This window comes from Protobothrops mucrosquamatus, unplaced genomic scaffold, assembly GCF_001527695.2.
Source record: "Protobothrops mucrosquamatus isolate PMUCROS unplaced genomic scaffold, P.Mucros_1.0 scaffold141, whole genome shotgun sequence".
Classification (NCBI taxonomy): domain Eukaryota; kingdom Metazoa; phylum Chordata; class Lepidosauria; order Squamata; family Viperidae; genus Protobothrops; species Protobothrops mucrosquamatus.
Window position 1 is genome coordinate 447,565 of NW_015386507.1, and position 16,258 is coordinate 463,822.

Below are 16,258 nucleotides of genomic sequence, written 5' to 3' on the forward strand. Positions count from 1 at the left end.
GGAGAGGGGCTGCCCCGCGGCGCTCGGGACGGCTGGGCTGCTTGCTGGACGGCCTTCGGAACGCCGGGCCAGAGGCCGAGGGCGCTCTGCACATGCTCGGCAGGGCCGCCAGCCTCCTCCGCCTCCGCCTCCGGGGCCTTTCGGGGTCGGGGCTGCTGCTCCTCCCGGCCGCCCGCCCCCGCCCGGCCCCTCGCAGCCACGTCCCGCGGTCCCTCCCCTCGGCCGGCCAGAAGCGCTCCCGCCCCGGCCCCGCAGCTGCTCCTCGAAGCGCCCGGAGTCCGCCGCCGCGATGTCGCCCGTCCTGCCGGCGCTGCTGCTCGCCCTGCTGCAGCTGAGCCGCGCCCAGAGCCCCTCGGCCGCCCCCGCCGCCAACCAGACCAGGTAGGCCCCTGCGCGCGTCCCGGTCCCGGTCCCGCCGCGCCCCGCTCACCCGTCCGTCCGTCCGTCCGTCTGACTCCCCTGGAAGGGACGGGGCGGTCGCCCCGGGAGGTTTTAGGCAGGCGAGCCGAGCGGCATTCGGGCGTTGCTGACCGGGGCGGCGTGGAAGGGTCTCCGCTGCCGGCCGGGAGCTGAGGCCGGGCTCGCCCAGAGCGGGAAGGGGGCGCCGGGGGTCCCCTCAACCTCCGCCCTCTCGCCGGCAGGCCCGTCTTCCTCTGCGGCGGCGACTACAACGCCAGCAGCGGCTACCTGGCCAGCGAGAGCTTCCCGGAGCACTACCCGCCCAGCAAGACCTGCATCTGGACCATCACGGTAAGGCGCCCCCCCGCCCCCGCCCCCGCCCCCAGCGCCTGCAGAGGGAGGGGGGAGCCGGTCTGACGGCCTCTGCCCTCCAGGTGCCCGAGGGGCAGGTGGTGATGCTCTCCTTCCGCGTCTTCGACCTGGAACCGGACCCCGTCTGCCGCTACGACCGCCTGGAGGTCTTCAACGGGCACGCGGCCCTGGAGTCTCAGCGCCTGGGCCGCTACTGCGGGACCTTCCGCCCGGGGGCCATCCTGGCCACCAGCAACCGGATGCTGCTGCGGATGGTGTCCGACGAAGGGACCGGCGGCCGGGGCTTCCTGGTCTGGTTCAGCGGTGGCCTCCCCCACGTGGACGGTAAGGGCTGCTCTCCCTGGTGGGTGGCTGCCCCACTGCTCCCCACCCGGAACCCCACCTCCACTGAGCCCCAAACTGGGCTGGGGTGACCCTCCAGGCCCCCTCTGGACGGCCCCATCAAGCCAAGGAAGGCGAGGTGGGGAGGGGGGCGATTGGCAGGCCGAGGGTGCTGGCCTTCTGCAGGGAACCGGACGCAGCCGATCCCAGGAATGCCTGCGGCCGAGTCAGGGGAGGCCGGATGGCTCCCCAGATGTTCCCCAGACGGGCTGGGAAGGAGACGGGAGAGTCAGCCGTCCTCAGCCCTCTCTGGGCACCTCCCTCACCATGCCAAGGGAGGGGTATCTCCCAGCAAGGATGCTCTGGCCCTCTCGTCCCTCCCCCCCCCACTGCCTCTGCCAGCCCCAGGACCTTTTTCGGGGCGCCCAAAGGGACGGCAGGAATGGGCTGCCAACCATAAAGGCCCCTGGGCTTTTTGAGAGCCTTGCCCTGTTGGGATGGCGCCTACGGGAATCCCCGCCCCAGGCTACTCCCCCCACCCCCACCTGCAGCCTGGCAGCCCCCAAAGCCTCCGTGGCGTGGGGGGGGAGGGAGTGCTGCTGCTCCACTGCTGCCAGAGGGTCTGAGGAATGGGATGTCCGGCTGGGCTGTAAGGAAAAAAGTGGCAGCCCAGCCGACTAAGCCCCCCCAGTCCTCCTTCCAAGCATTCTTTGCCTCCCACATCCAGCTGGACAAGGCTAAACAGCTTCCCCACTTCCACTTCCGTCCTAACTGGTCATTAGCGAGAATCCTGTGGTCTCCAAAATGAGTGTTTTGCTCTTCTGCTCCCCTCAGCGGCCTCTCTCTGTGCAGCACGCCCCCCTCCCTCCCTCCCCCCTCCCTCCCCCCCCTTCCAGCTGGCAGCCCAGCCCAGAGGCCCTCCTGAGACTTGAGCCAGCATTCTTGCGAGCTCTTCTCCTCTGGCTTCATGGTCTGTCAGTCTAGGTCCCTCCCCCCCCCAAAAAAGTAGGCTGTCCCAGAGGGTTGGGTTGAGTGCCCAGATCACTCCCTGTGCTGTGGACTGGCACCCACGCAGGAATGCCTGCAAACTCAGTTTGACCTCGCTGGCTCTAGAACTGGAGGGTCCCACCCTGGCAACTTTAAGACCTGCGGACTTGAACTCCCAGAATTTTGGGGGGGGGGGTGGAAGCCTGCAGGTCACAGAGTTGCCAAGGCTGGACACACACACACCCCCATCCTAGGCAGAAAGAGGTTCTAGGCGGTTTGCATGTGGGCATGTGCCCACTGGAATGCCTCGATGTCTCTGACTCTTATGAGCCCTGGATCCCTGTGCCTTGGCACACGTATGCATGCAGAGCCCCGGCCTGTGGTTATACACGCGCCTGGCATTGGTTTATAGAACGTGAGAACGTCTGCCCTCAGTTGGGTCGGGCACTTGAACGGTTTGGCCCCCCTCTGGAGCCCCCCAAAACGTGATTCTGCCTGGCCTGGGCGCTTGCCTGATGGTGCAGCATCCGTGGTGCTAAATTCACCCCCATCTATTCAGTTTAGCTGCTGCCGACCCCAGAACAAAGTGGGGGTTTGAACCCAAAGGGGGGGTTCTTGTGGCCCCCTTTCCAGGGCTCTCCAAAACCGGAAGTCGGGGTCTTGCTCCGCCAGCTGCATTAAACACGAGGAATCTCAGATTCACTGAGAGAGAGCAGACATATAAATCTAAATAAATAAATAAATAAAATAAAAAGGAGAACTGCCAGCTCCTTGCCGCCCTGCCACACACCCCTCCCCGCAGCATCGCTTGCTGGAGAAGACCCTGCCGCAGTCCTGGGGGCTCCTCCTCCTTCTCACTAGCCCCCCTTTCTTGTCTTGCAGAAAACCAGTTCTGTGGGGGGAAGCTTGAGAAAGCGCAAGGCTCTGTCAAAACCCCCAACTGGCCCGACAGCGACTACCCGCCTGGCATCAGCTGCTCCTGGCACATCATTGCCCCACAGGACCAGGTAAGGCCCTCCCCTTTGCTCCGGGCAGAGAACTGCCAGCCCTCCATCCCCATCCCTAACGCTGAGGAGGAGCGGGAGGATGACCCCTCGGATCTCCCCTGGCCCAGGTGATTGTCCTGACTTTCGGGAAGTTTGATGTGGAGTTTGACACCTACTGCCGATACGACTACGTGGCCGTCTTCAACGGCAGGGAGCAAGACGACTCGCGCCTCGTTGGCAAATTCTGTGGAGACAAGTCCCCCAGGTAGGTCGGCCCTGCCCAGGCTTCCCAGGTTAAACCTGGCCTGAAGCAGTTCTGGAATTGGAGCCAACAAATTCCATGTTGTATTCACACGTGTGTCAGAAAAAACTGGCGACTCTGTGGTCCTGCTCATGGGAGCTGGAGATCCCCCTTTTCCGCCAGCTTAAGGGGCCTTCTCATAAATAAATGGGTTCCTCCTTGGCACCCAGGGCTGCCCTCGCCCCAAAAGGACTCCACGCACGCAGCCCAGTTCAGACTGGCAGGGCTGGTGGGTGCTTCTTCCCGGCCTTCCTCCCAACCTCTCCCGCAGCCTGATCCGCTCGGATGGCAATGAGCTCCTGGTCCAGTTTGTCTCGGATCTCAGCGTGACGGCCGACGGGTTTTCTGCCTCGTACGTGATGAAGGGTCGCGATGAGCCGGTGGACACCGCCAGGGCCCAGCCTGCGATCCCCGTATTCCCCGGCTCCAAGCCCACACAGGCCAGCAGGAAGCCGGTCCCCGCGAAGCCCAAACCTGCCGCCAAGCCCGCAGTCCCACCCAAGCCAGCGCCACGCCCCAAACCGACGGCCCAAGCCCTTCCTGACGCTGCAGGCCCCACAACTCCCACCGCAGGTAAGAGCCCTGGAGAGCAGGGGGTTGTTTTGCTCCCAGCCTGGCCCATGTTCTGAGCCCAGGAGGGGCAGGTGGAAGGCGCTGGTGCTGAAGCCGGTCTGGACCAGGGAATTGGAGAAGAGCCAGAACATGTGCAAAGTGCCGGCCTTCTAAACAGTGAAGCTGTGCAGTGGCAAAGAGGGTCACTGGCCTTTTCTATCTGCTCCTCTCCCGTCTCCCTCCAGGTCAGGTCACCTGCCCGCAACGCTGCAAGCGGACAGGGAATATGCAGAGCAACTTCTGCGCCAGCGATTTTGGTGAGTGCCCTACGGTCACCTTCCCAGGGCAGGGAGATCTGCCTGCCTTCCATCTCCCAAGCTTGCCAGCGCCAGGAGCCATCGCACAGTAGCCCCCAGTGGTGGGAGCCAAGTCGTCTCAGAATTGTAGGGGAACACCGCAATGTCCCACAATCTCTGCTGCACGGCCCCTCCTGTCCCCAGGCAGAGGCCACCCTCACTGCCAGCCTCTCACTCTCTCCCCAATGTCCCACCGGCAGTGATCACTGGCACCGTCAAAGCACTCCTGCGAAGAGAGGGGAACCGGATCACGGCCACCGTGACGCTCACCCACGCCTATAAGTCGGGGCTCTTGAGCCTCCCTCCGGAAGGAACCGAAGCCACCCTCCGCCTGGACGTGCCCTGCAGACAGTGCCCCATTCTCAAGAAAGGTGAGAAGGCCGGCAGGCCACTTCCTGAGAGCTTTCTGCTCACAAGCGGCCCCTTCACACTCTGCACAGCTACACAACATTCACGTGCGGGAGAAGTGCCCGAAATCCCGGCGTTCCCCTGCTCTCTCCTTGCTAGCACGAAATTTGGCGAGGGAGTCAGGCCGCCTCGTTCTCTGCCTCCAGCTCATCCCTCTTTCCTCCGCAGGGGCCAACTATGTCTTCATGGGCCGGGTGGAGGCCGACGGAACCGGGCAGCTGCCCCCCACCAGCTTCGTGGTGCCCTTCCGGCCGCAGCAGCAGCAGATTCTCACCAACCTCAGCAAGCGACCCTGCGCCGCCCGGGCGAGGAGGAACCGCCGCTGAGGGGCCTCCCTCTGCTCCTTGGCTCTGGGGCTCTGGCCCTCCAAGCAGCAGCAGCAACAGCACCATGTAACCAATAAATGGGCAGGGAGGCAGTTCACGGACTCCAGGGTGGGGAACGGCACCTCTCGTTCCACGTTGTTCACACCCACACCGCGGCGGTCTTAAAGGTATTTTTACACAGACGTGGCAGCCTTTGTTGTTTGGCAACCTTGCCTCCCTCCGCTGTCCGACATTATAGATGCAGCCCCCACCAGGGAGATGCCTAATTGCTTAGGTGCAGGTGTGTGTGTGTGCCTGGAAAAGCCAGGCGGGGAAAAAGGTGGTTCTGGCTGCCATCCCCCCCCCCTGCCCTCTCCACCCCCAATTTGCTACTCCAGTTCCCAAACGTGTTTCTGAGCTGTGGGATCCTGGCCCAGGGGTGGCCATCGAACTGGACCAGCCTGGGCTCCGATCTGTCTGGCAGCTTCGGGGCAGGCAGTCTGGCTGCAGAAACGGGCCGGGCCCTTGGCCAGCCTGCCTCTTCCACGTCAGCCCTGTTTCTCCGGCAGCGGCCTGGATGGGAAGCTGCAGCCTGGCATTTCCTTGGCCCCCGAATCCTCGGGGCTGGAGCCCACGGCTTTGCCCCAAAGGCTTCTGTTCCCTGTTCTTTTGGCAGGTGGCCTCCCCCAGCTACCCCCCCGACCCCCAAGAGCAGCTTTCCAAAGTGTTTCTCCTTGGCTTTGGCCCCTGGGTGGGGTGGGGGGCTCAGTGGGGGCCAGGCTGCAGGAGGGAGGGGGCGGAGGCTCAGGGAGAGAGGGAGTTTGAGCTTCTTCCTCCCACCCTGGTTTGGCCCACCACGGCACTTGGGCTTCCCCAGGGAGCCCTGGCAGTGGGGCAGGGGATAAAGTGCTGCTTTAGAGAGGCTGCCTCTGCCCCAAAGGCCTGGGCCAAGACCAGGAGGCCCAGAGGCTGCCCCTCCCTCCCCTATTCCCCTCTGAGGCTTGGAGAGCAGGGCCTGAGCGCCCCCTGGTGGCGTAGGTGGGGCTGGTGAGAGCCAGCGAGGCCCTGGAGTGGCCCAGCCGTCCTGAAGTCGCCCTGCCAGGCCTCCAGCCAGGGAGAGCAGGGCCCCGGCTGTCCTTCACCTGGGTGGGGTGGGGGTGGAGAGCGGAGGGCCCCCAACAATCTGGGGCGGGAGGGGGGCTTTCTAAAAACGGGGGGCGCTGGAAGGTCCCGGCCCCCCACCTTGGGGCAGAGAGAACTGGGCTTCTAGTCAGCAGCAGCGTTTATTTTAATTTAATATTCCAATTTTGAGGCTGCTGTTGCTGGCGCTGCTTGCCAGTATGGTCGGCGGCTTCGGGCTGCTACCGGGACGAGAGCCAACCTCGGGAAGGCTTTGCTGCCTCTGACAAAAGGCTCCCCGGTGCCCTTGCAAGCTGGCAGACTCGGGTCGAACCCTCCAGCATCTTCTTCATGCAGCCCCCCAGCTGCGTTGCTGCTCCATCCCGGCTCCTGATGATCATCCTGTCCTGGGGAGGCCTGGACACCTGCGTGACGGAAACTGCCACCCTTGGACCGATCGTGGGCAGCCTCTGCCTGGCTCTGCTGCCTCCAGTTTTGGCACGGCCACCGCAGAAACACGGCCCAAAGACCCCCGAGGGGACCTTTTCAGGAGGGGGGCTAGCCGACTGCGCCCACCTTCCTCCAGGGGCACAAGAGAGAGCCTTGCCTTCCCAGGGCAGGGCAGCCGCAGACAGGCCGAAGGGACCCCGGAGGAAGGGGGAGGTGCTGCTGGGGTTTGTGTGCCCTCACGCTGAAGCCGAGAGTGTCTTATGGAGGCTAAGCCCCCTCCCCCCAGGGTGTGGTTGTGCCTCATGGTCCACACACAGGCTGGCGGTGGCGGCCAGTCCCTGCTCTTTTGACCAGTGTCAACACGTTTTATTTTTTTTCTTTAGACGTTTGGTCCCCAAAGACATTCAGCCCAGGAGCATCCGGTCACTCGCCTTTTCCCTTCTGCCCCCCCCTTTTGAAGACCCCGTTCAGCCCCTCGTCCTCCTCCCCCCCCGCCTGGCTCAGCAGAGGCTGCATTTCTCTGTGCTTGTGGTTTATTTATTCCCCATGGTTCAGGGTGAAGTCTTCTCTATCTGTCAATCATGATCCTTGATGCGTATAAGGGAAGGGTAGTATCGGGGGAGGGAGGAAAGGGGCCAGGGGGAGCCGCGGTCCGTGAGCCAGCTGGACGGGGGCAGCTTCCCGCAGTTCGGCCGCCCTCTGGATCATGTCCAGAGCCTCCCAGAAAAAGTCCTTCTGGAACGTCATGAGGGGCATGCTGCCCACGGCCTCCTTCATCTTGGCCATGCGCCCCTCCAGCGTGGGGCACTTGTGCAGCTGGCTGAGGTACTCTTCGCAGGTCCGAGCGGCCAGGGCCTCCGAGTCGCTGGGGGCCACGCCAGCCTTGCTGGCCGGCAGCTCCCGGTAGGCGGGCACCTCCTCGATGTCGTGGCTGGACAGCATGTAGAGGCACTCCCGGGTGGAGCAGATGCGGCGGGCACACGGCGGCACCTGTGCGGGGGCAGGGGAGGGAGGGAGGGCGCTCAGGAAGGCCTGGGGAAAGAGGCTGCCGCCCGAGGCCCAGCAGGGAGGGAGGGAGGCTGAGCCCGTCTCCCGGCCCCTCTCACCTTGATCTGCAGCCGGACAAAGGAGGCACTGCCCTTGGGCCAGCCTGGCAGACGCCCCCCTGCTCCACAGCCGCAGCCCATCAGGTCCTTGCTGAAGTCCCCGCTCTGGCTCAGCACCAGCGTGTGGTTCAGTCCACACCACAGGTCGATGGGCCATTTCAGGTAGTGCACCTGTGTGGGAGGAGGGGGAGGGGGAGGACAGGGCGTTGGAGCAGGGCCCAGGGCTCTACTCCCCCCCCCAACACACACCCACACCCAGAGATGCATTTCCTACTCCAGGCAGAAAGCCGGCCCAAGATTAAGGATCCCCCCTCTGGCTGTCATTCTGGAAAGCTCTGACATCGCACAGGCAGTTCCCGGCTGCGGAGGGTGGGAGGGAGGGAATGGGAAGGGGGGGCTGTTGGCCAGACAACACTGGGGACACCCAAAGCCAACAAGAGCCAGAAGGACGCCGCATGGGAGAGAAGCTTGGGGGGGGGATAAGAACCCGCTTGGCTTGCAGACCGAAACCTCACCGTGCTGAAGACCCCCGGGGAAACGGGACGGGGGAGGTCAAACTATACCTGGGCAGGCTCCCCGCGGTCTATCTTGTCCCCTGTGCCCAGCTGACCGTAGCGGTTATTTCCCTGCATGAAAATCCGTCCAAATTCATCGACCAGACCCAGGTGGTTGTAACCCAGGGCGCAGCTGAGCACCTGTGGAGAGAGGCGGCCAGCTGAGGAAGCCTGAGTCAGACTGGGGGGGCCAAATGGGGCAGGAAAGGCAGCTTTGGGGGGGGAGCAGCAGTAGGAAAGTCCCTGGAGGCTACCCAGAGTGAGCATCTTGGCTCTACTGCTAGAAGGATGCCTCTGAGCTTTTTCCCAGGAGCTGCAAGTAGGGATGGGGGGGTGAGATGTGGGCGACCAAGTTAATTTTCAGGTCACCTCCTTAAAAGTGCAAATCAGGGGCTTAACTGTCCCGGTTCCCCTTGGGAATGGTTGCCTCACTAAGAAACCAGTGTGGAAGCAGTGGTGGACCAACACACACCCCCCAGGACCCAGAAAGGGGAGGGGGCACAGGACTCCGCAGGGAAGGGAGGTGAGGACGAGTAAAACCTGGGCCTTTTCCTTGCTTCCTCTCCCCCCCCATCCAGAATCTGTCCTTCTCGTGCCAATTTCACTGCAGGTTCTTTTGTGTGCCAGCCAAGCTCCGGCCGTGGTGCCAGGCAAGCCAAGAATTCCACCTGCGCGTTACCTTAGCCGGGAGAGAAAGGGCCAGGGGCATCTGCTGGTCAAGAGGGTCGAACGCATGCAGGGTGCCAAAGAGATCGCGGTAAACGCCAGGCGAGTGGACCTCGAAGTAGACGGTGCCCTCGTCTGGGGTGGGGAGAGAGGCCCACGGTCGGCCCAGGCCCAGCGCCAGAGAGAAGCAGCCCGTGTCGGGAGGAGGGGACAGAAGGGCTGGGGCCCGATTCTCTGGCCAGGCCTTGATTTGAAGTGCTCTCTCTTTCCCTCCTCCCCCTCCACTGCTCGCTTCCAAGCCCACGGATCTCCCCCCACCCCCGTTTCCAGCCCTATTGCTTCAGGCTGCAGCCAGGACTAGCGCTCCTTTCCCCTCCACGCCTGCCGTGCTCAGCAGGAGCTGCCCCCTTCCCAGGCCGTGCCAGCTGCTTCTCATCGTCCACCTCAACCCAACCATTGCACCCGGATGCCATACAGCCCCTGGGTTCCTGTTAATGCTACAATTTATTTTTAAAAGACCCAGATAGGGCTACCCGTCTCCTATAATCCTCCCAGGCAGCTCACGGCAGTCAAGAAAAGCGGATTTTAAAAAAAAGAAATCGCTCTTCCCGCTAGGCTAGCCAGAGCGGTCAGGCCCTAGCAGGGCCGGCCGATGAGGCCTCTGGCAGAAGGTCCGGCGTGGCAGCCGCCCTCTGGCCCTTACCTGTGAGGTAGACGGCGCTGCTCTGGTTGGAGTGCATGTGGCGGACGGAGAGGTGCGGGAGGCACTTGGAGACCTTGCGCAGCGCCAGCTGCACCTTGTAGGAGCGGGGCTGGTCCAGCTGGGTCTCGTTCACCACCAAGCTGTAGATTTTCCCGTCCTCTGTGAGGAAAGAAATTCCGCCCTGGCAGGTGATGGCCGGGAAGAGCGTCTCGTTGCCTTCGCACACGCCAGGGGAGGCCGGCCTCGGCCAGGAAGGTGCCAGGCTCGGCTGTCAAGCCAGTTGCTCACTTCCTTTCACAGCCAAACGGACTCGGCGCTTGTGGGAAAGCAGCCGATCTGACCCCTGTTGCACTCTGGGAAGGACCCCCTCTGGAGCACCTGGGCTCCCCCCCGTCTCCCGCTCCTCGTTCTCACCCGTCAGGAGCAGCAGGGACCTTTCAGTCTCTTGCCCCACCAGCACGATCTGCCTGAACTTCAGGGCGAAGTGGAAGGTCATCTTGAAGACCTGCTGCCCGCTGGATTGCCGGTACACCTCCACACAGTCACAGAGGCGGCGGCCGGGGGCCGGGCCAGGGCCCTCGCTGCGCCCCGAGGCAGGGCTGGACGGCTGCTCCCAGGTGGCCAGGACGTAGAGGTACTTGCGGTACACAGTGTCGTTCCGGGGGTCTGTGGCGAACTGCAAGGTGAAGGCGGGAAGAGGCGCCCACGTTGGGAGGCTGCAGTGAGACCCCGGGGGCCTGAATGGAAAGGAGGCATCCTACAACCGGGGGGCATCCCTCTCGTGTGTCCCCCCCACAGGGCTGCTTGCTCTTCTGGGAATAGGTCTCCCAGGTAGGGATCAAAGAGTCGGCAGTCAAGGGCTGCACAGAAGTCCTCTGGTCCCCCAGGAACTCGCCAGAGGCCGACTGCCAGAGGGTTAGGCCTCTCTGCCACTCCTCAGAGGGAATGGGCCTCTGCTGTGAGCAGGCCAGACAGGGGCCCCTCTGGCCTCGCTTCCACTGGGATTCCCCCCCCCCTGCCAAACACACACAGGAGGCCCTCAGGAGCCTGGCCAAGAAGCAGCCCAGCTCCTGAAAAGCCAGCAGAGCAGAGGGATGACTGACGGGAGGCACCAGCGTCCAGGCGGAAGCTTCCCGCTCACATCCCAGCCAGAAACCGGCTGGGCCCTCCTTGGGCCGTGGGGACGGTGGCAGGGGGAGGGCGAGGGGCAGAGGTGGGAGCAGCCGCCTTCATTTCTGAATCCTTATTCCGAACACGTCCTCCTGTCTGGTCTCCAGGAGATCGAGCCAGCAAGAGCCTGGCAAATGCAGCCGTTCTCTTTAAGTGGCCCGCAGTGAATTTGTTGCCTAACTTCGCGCAAAGGCCGGCTCCTTGTCCGTTTTAAGGGCCCCAGACACGGAGAGGCTGTGCAAACAAGGCACTGAGGCCAGGCTAGTTGAGAAGCGCTGGAGGGGAAGGAGGACGCTTTACGGGGAGACTCGTGGTGAAAAGAACCCGAGGGGAAGGAGACTTGGGAGTGATGACCGGATGTTAAGACAGAAACCACTCAGCTTGGGGCGCCCCCTTGCAAGAGGGGGTCTCATGCCTGGGAATGGGGTCTGTGTCCTCTCTTGGCGTTAGACACAAGCAGCTCTGGAAAGAGAGGCGCCACAGAGGGAGTCCGCTCTCGTCTTCAGAGCCCCCTGGGGAGTGGTAGAGCAGAAATGAGGGCTGGGGGGGCTTGCAGTGAGCCAATTCTTTAAGCTGACCTTTTTTTCCAGCCACAATTTCACTGTCCTTGGTTCAGGAGAAACCAAGAAACCACGAAGGAGGCAGGAGGGACTGGGGATTCCCGATTTCAAAAGGCCAACTCGGTTCCCTTCCCACCAGGACCGCACTTCCCCTACATCTGGCGTGCCAAGACACGTCCAGAGGATTTTGCTTCCCTGCCATCTTGGAAGGAGCGGGCAGGCCTTGGGCCTCAGAGGCGCACGTACATCCTTAGCGCTGCGGCACAGCACCATGTAGCGGCAGGCCCGGCGCCACTGGACGTGGCCCATGGTGGAGGAGACCAGGGCATTCTTGAGGAAGAAGAGGGTGCCGTTGTAGTCCAGGATGAAGACGTGGTCCTTGGTGGGCAAGAACTTCCGGTAGCCGTGCGAGAGCAGAGGGGCCACCGTCTTGCTGACGAAATGCCGCCGGCCGCTGAACATCTGGAAGTACAAGCCCTTGGTGTCTGTGGGACAGAGAGGCCCGAGGGCAGGGAAATTGGGGCTGTCTAGAGGAGCCGACTCAGCAAAGCTTTCCCTTCCGGGTGGGGCTGGGGGATGAGGCCCCCTTGTCACATCTGAGGCCGTCACGGCCGTTGTCCACTTCCCGTCCTGCGTGCAACCGTCGCTCCTCCCTCCCTCCCCCCTTCCCTTCCCTTCCCTTCACACCGGGCTGTACTGACAGTTGAGGATGGCCAGTCTCTTCCAGGGCTGGCTGCCCCCCGAATTCTCATCCCGCAGCCGAGGGGACAGGCGGCGGCAGATCCGCTTCCAGATTCCCTCGCTGTCACAGACTTCGTAGAAATACCGGCAGGTCTGGCCGAGAGCCACCAGGTCCCTTACTGGCAGGAAGGAGATGATGTAGTACAACTGGAAGAGGAGTGGGGATCGGTCAGGACGCACCCCCAGCCTTCCTCAGGCCCAGCCCAACGCTCCGCGCCCCCTTCTCCTTGCCCGGGTTCGCCCACCAGCTCAGGAGGGAAGAGCTGGAGGGAGGCGGATTCTCCCCTGGTGTTCTTGTCCTCCGTAGCCTCGGTGGATGAACTGCGCCGCTTCTTCTTGGGCAGCTGTAGGCGGGAGAGAGGAGCCGTCAGCCACCTTATCCCGGGTCTCCCCCGCTTCCTCTCAGGGGGCCTGAAGCGCCCCGGACAACTGCCTGACAGCTCAGAGGGCAGAGATCTTTGCTGCTGGCAGCCTACGCACCACCTGGTGGACTGGCGCCTGAAAGGCCCTCGCGAAAAGGCAAAGTAGAAACGAGAAGCATCCGCCTCACTCCTGATACTTCTGAAACTCCGAGGCGAGGCTCCCCATCTTTGACCTCGCCCAACCCCCAGATTCCCCCGGTTTCTTCATGGAAGCCACCATGAGCAATTAAGCCAGTGGGCACAGTGGCTTCTGGGCCAGACGAAGGGAAGGGGAAGGCAAAGTTCCGGGTGCAGTTCCTAAAATGGGCACCAGGTGGCAGGACTGACCAGGTAAAGAGCAAGCGCCTTAATTTCCAAGCAATTCAACTTCCTTATGGCAGATTCACAAGACTTTTTTTGCATGCTCAGGACAAGTTTACCTTTTTTTTTTTTTTTTTTTTTCAGTTGCTCTGTTGTACTGTTACTTTGGATGTAAAAAACTGTTTTGAAATAAGGTCAGTCGAATTTGCCAGACCCCACACGAGTCTGCTTGTCAAGGTTTTTGCAAAAGATTGTGAGTAGCGGAGGCCTGACTAACTTGTTCCGATTAAAGGTTACAACATTTGCAACAAAAGTCCATCCCTATGGAATTCTCCAGCTTTAAAGGAAGGTGCGTAATGCTTGCAAATCGATTTGCATATGCAAACGAGGAGGGGAGAAGTGGAAATTTTCCAGGCCAGGCTCAGAGAGAGAGAGAGAGAGACTCCCCCTTCTTCAGCATCTTCCTGCTGCCCCCCCTTCCCCCCCCAGCACTTCCTCATAGTTTTCCTCCTCCAGGCCCCGGGGTCAAAATGCTCACTCCAAGCGGCTCTTCCGTGCTAGAGACGAGGGAGAAGCGTGGAGGCTTTCTCCTCCTGAGTTTCCGGGCGATGCGCCTGTCGCTCATGTCTGCCCGCCCAGACGTGGGCTGTGCGCTGGTGGGGCTGAGCTCTCAGACCCACCCTTGCTGCTGAGCCCAGCATGGCCAAGGCTTTTGAATGCCTCTGCCCACAAAGCCTATCACCCTGGGGGACACAGCGCTAGGTGATAATGGCCGTCTCAGTGGCTTCACAGAGACTGGGTTTCCCCTGGTAACTGGGGCACTGTGACATCAGCGCCCCTCTGGGGACCTGCTCTGTGACCCGGACACAAGAGAGCCAGCTAGCCTGAGGGCCAAAGATGAGCCTGAGGGGCAGGGATCCCTCAAACGGTGGCTCTGGCGGTTCCCGGGCTGGGTTTCTTCCAAACTGCTGCACACAGAGGTTCAGGGACGTTAAGGGGCAGGAAGCAGGAGCCGGTCTTGAAATCGCCACCGTGAGTTTTCTAGTTAAGAGGTCCTGACCGAGCTGTTCCCACCCTGCATTTGGGGCCGTCATGAAATCTGAAGGGCGGCTGACAGACAGGAGTCTCTTTCGGTTTTTTTCTTCATTGCAGCCAGTGCTACTTGCAGCCTTTGGGAGGGATTGGCTTTATCCCTCTAAGTTCTTGGGGGGGGTGGTGTAGAGGGAATTAAGTGATTGGGAAGGTTACGTTTTAAAGTATTGAAAACACTGTGGAAATATTTGCATTTGTCAAAAAGATATCCAAGGTGATCAGCAAGAGCAACTGGCTCTCCCTGGACCCACGGCTGACTTCAGCTTCCAGTGGAAAGCTCTGCCCACCCGCTGGATTCCCTGCCTTGGCAGAGAACTGGGGGGTTCTAGAGCCTGCCGGGGTTCCAGGCAGACTCACATTCCCGAGAACATTACGTGCGCAGGCTCTGGGCCACTCGGGTTCTCTCCACCTCCTGGGCTGGCCCCGGGCCTCATCCACTCGCCACCAGGAGCTGCCCCTCTGGCCTTCGACCCCGAGCTACGAATATTCTCCTCCATCATTGGCACTCTGGCTTTCCATCCCCGAATCAGTGGCCGTCCTCACGAATGCTTTCCTGCCATTTGCTGGGTCCGACAGGGGTTGGAGTTGCCCCTTCCGTGGGCAGCGGCAGGGGCGTCCCGAGAAGAGGAAGGCGGCTGGGGCACAAGGGAACAGAGTGGAGTAGAAAGACACAGCACGAGACTCACTTGCAGTTGTCAGGGTAGAGCCATCCTAGTGGACGGAAGGCAGCAGGGATCCAGACGGACCAGTCCGTGGAAAAGCCTAAACTTTCACGATCTGCAGTTCCTTTCGTCAGATGGATCGTGCTGTGGGTGTATACAAGTCTCAATAGTTGCGAACAATTCAATCAATAATCACTCTGCAACTTGAACTGTATAGTTCAGGGGTAGGCAACCTTGGCTCTTTTACGACTCGTGGACTTCAACTCCCAGAATTCCTGAGCTGGCTCAGGAATTCTGGGAGTTGAAGTCCACGAGTCGTAAAAGAGCCAAGGTTGCCTACCCCTGGTATAGTTCAAACAGCCACCCACAACCCCTCCCCCCCCCCCCCCCCCCCCCCCCCCAGCCACCATGAACCCAGTTCAGAAGCTCTTGCTTTTTCTTCCTCTGGTCTCAATTTGTTCAAGGAACAAAATGTTGCAGTGCTACCGCCATGACTGAGGCGGAGAGTCTGGCTGGATGGGTGGCACAGCAGAAAACATCCTTCTCCGAGCCAGCAACTGGGCACAGGGCTGCACGGCAGAGGAACCGAGCGTCCACCTGGCCCTTTTTGTGCACAAGGAAGCACGGGGGGCACGGAGGGACGGGGCCCGACGATTCACTGATGAAGAGTAACCCCCGTGGCACACAAGGCCACGCCCCTCAGCTGCTCCCAAAAGGGGTCTTCTCCCACTTCACGGTGCATGGGTAGCCTTTGGCTTGCACCCCTTCGTTTAGTCCCCATTCAAAGCTACCACGGCACTAAAAAAAAGAGATTTATTTTTCACATGACTGTTGCAGCATCCTGTGGTCATCTGATCAAAATCTGGCCACTGTCCCAATGTCCCGTGGCCACCTTTCGCAACCCTCTGGCCAGCCACGTCAGAATGGGGAAGCCAGATTCACATAACTGTGTTACTAACGTAACAACTGCTGTGGAAAGGTCATGAAAATGGGTCAAAACTCACTTAGCGGTCTTGCTTAGCAACGGAAGTGTTGGGATTGTGGTTGTAAGTCGAGGGCTGCCTGTATTAGACGTTACGTCCAGCATTCCCACTTATTGTTCGGAGGAGGCGGAAATCACAGCCTAAAGCAGCATGGAAGGCCCTTGGTTTCGGGAGGGAAGCCAGGCTAACCAACCTGGCCCAGTCCAGGAATAAAGGCCAGACCTGTATGTTATAGAATAAAGAGAGAATAAATGTGGAAAGGTTAAAAGTGGAAAATGTGTGTATAATAATGTATGAAGGAAGAAAAATGCAAATAAGAAATAATGGGGCAACAAGGACAAATACTCTAAAGAAGAATAAGGGGGGAAATGTAAATAATAGAAGATTACTGTTACGAAATTGCTGTTAAAATATATACTGTGTATATATGTGTGTTATGTTTTGTTTTGTTGGTTTAAATAATACAAATTTTAAAAAAGTAAAAAAAAAAAAGAATGTCCCCCCAGCGAGGGGTGCCCAGCCCCCCCCCAAATCAGGGCGTCCTTGTCAGCCCCGCCGTCTGTCACGGGCGGCTCCCGTCTTGCCTCTCAGCCCAGCCGGCCGCCCTCCCTGGAGGCAGAGGGGGGGTCTGGGGGAGACCCCGGGGCAGCCCCACCGGCCCCTGCGGCTCAACCCGCTTCCCAGGGAGCAGGAAGCTCCCATCCGGGGAAGAGAGGAATTGCCTTTCAAGGGGGGAGGGGGGA

General features: G+C 61.0%; 2 protein-coding genes across 2 annotated transcripts; one reads left to right on the forward strand and one right to left on the reverse strand.

Moving 5' to 3' along the window:
* The first annotated feature begins 289 nt into the window (after positions 1-289).
* On the forward strand, positions 290-5,190 carry PCOLCE (procollagen C-endopeptidase enhancer). The gene is made up of 9 exons (XM_015813157.1): positions 290-381; positions 642-750; positions 834-1,095; positions 2,962-3,086; positions 3,194-3,330; positions 3,638-3,939; positions 4,164-4,235; positions 4,475-4,645; positions 4,851-5,190. The coding sequence occupies exons 1-9, from the start codon at positions 290-292 to the stop codon at positions 5,006-5,008; spliced, it is 1,428 nt and encodes a 475-aa protein (XP_015668643.1). The 3' UTR covers positions 5,009-5,190.
* Positions 5,191-7,135: 1,945 nt separating this feature from the next.
* On the reverse strand, positions 7,136-14,367 carry FBXO24 (F-box protein 24). Its single transcript, XM_029283579.1, has 11 exons — positions 14,228-14,367; positions 13,317-13,440; positions 12,302-12,400; positions 12,017-12,203; positions 11,562-11,800; positions 10,000-10,261; positions 9,586-9,744; positions 8,896-9,017; positions 8,226-8,357; positions 7,663-7,833; positions 7,136-7,546 (listed from the first exon to the last, which is right to left on the reverse strand). The coding sequence occupies exons 1-11, from the start codon at positions 14,365-14,367 to the stop codon at positions 7,136-7,138; spliced, it is 2,046 nt and encodes a 681-aa protein (XP_029139412.1).
* Positions 14,368-16,258: the final 1,891 nt, after the last annotated feature.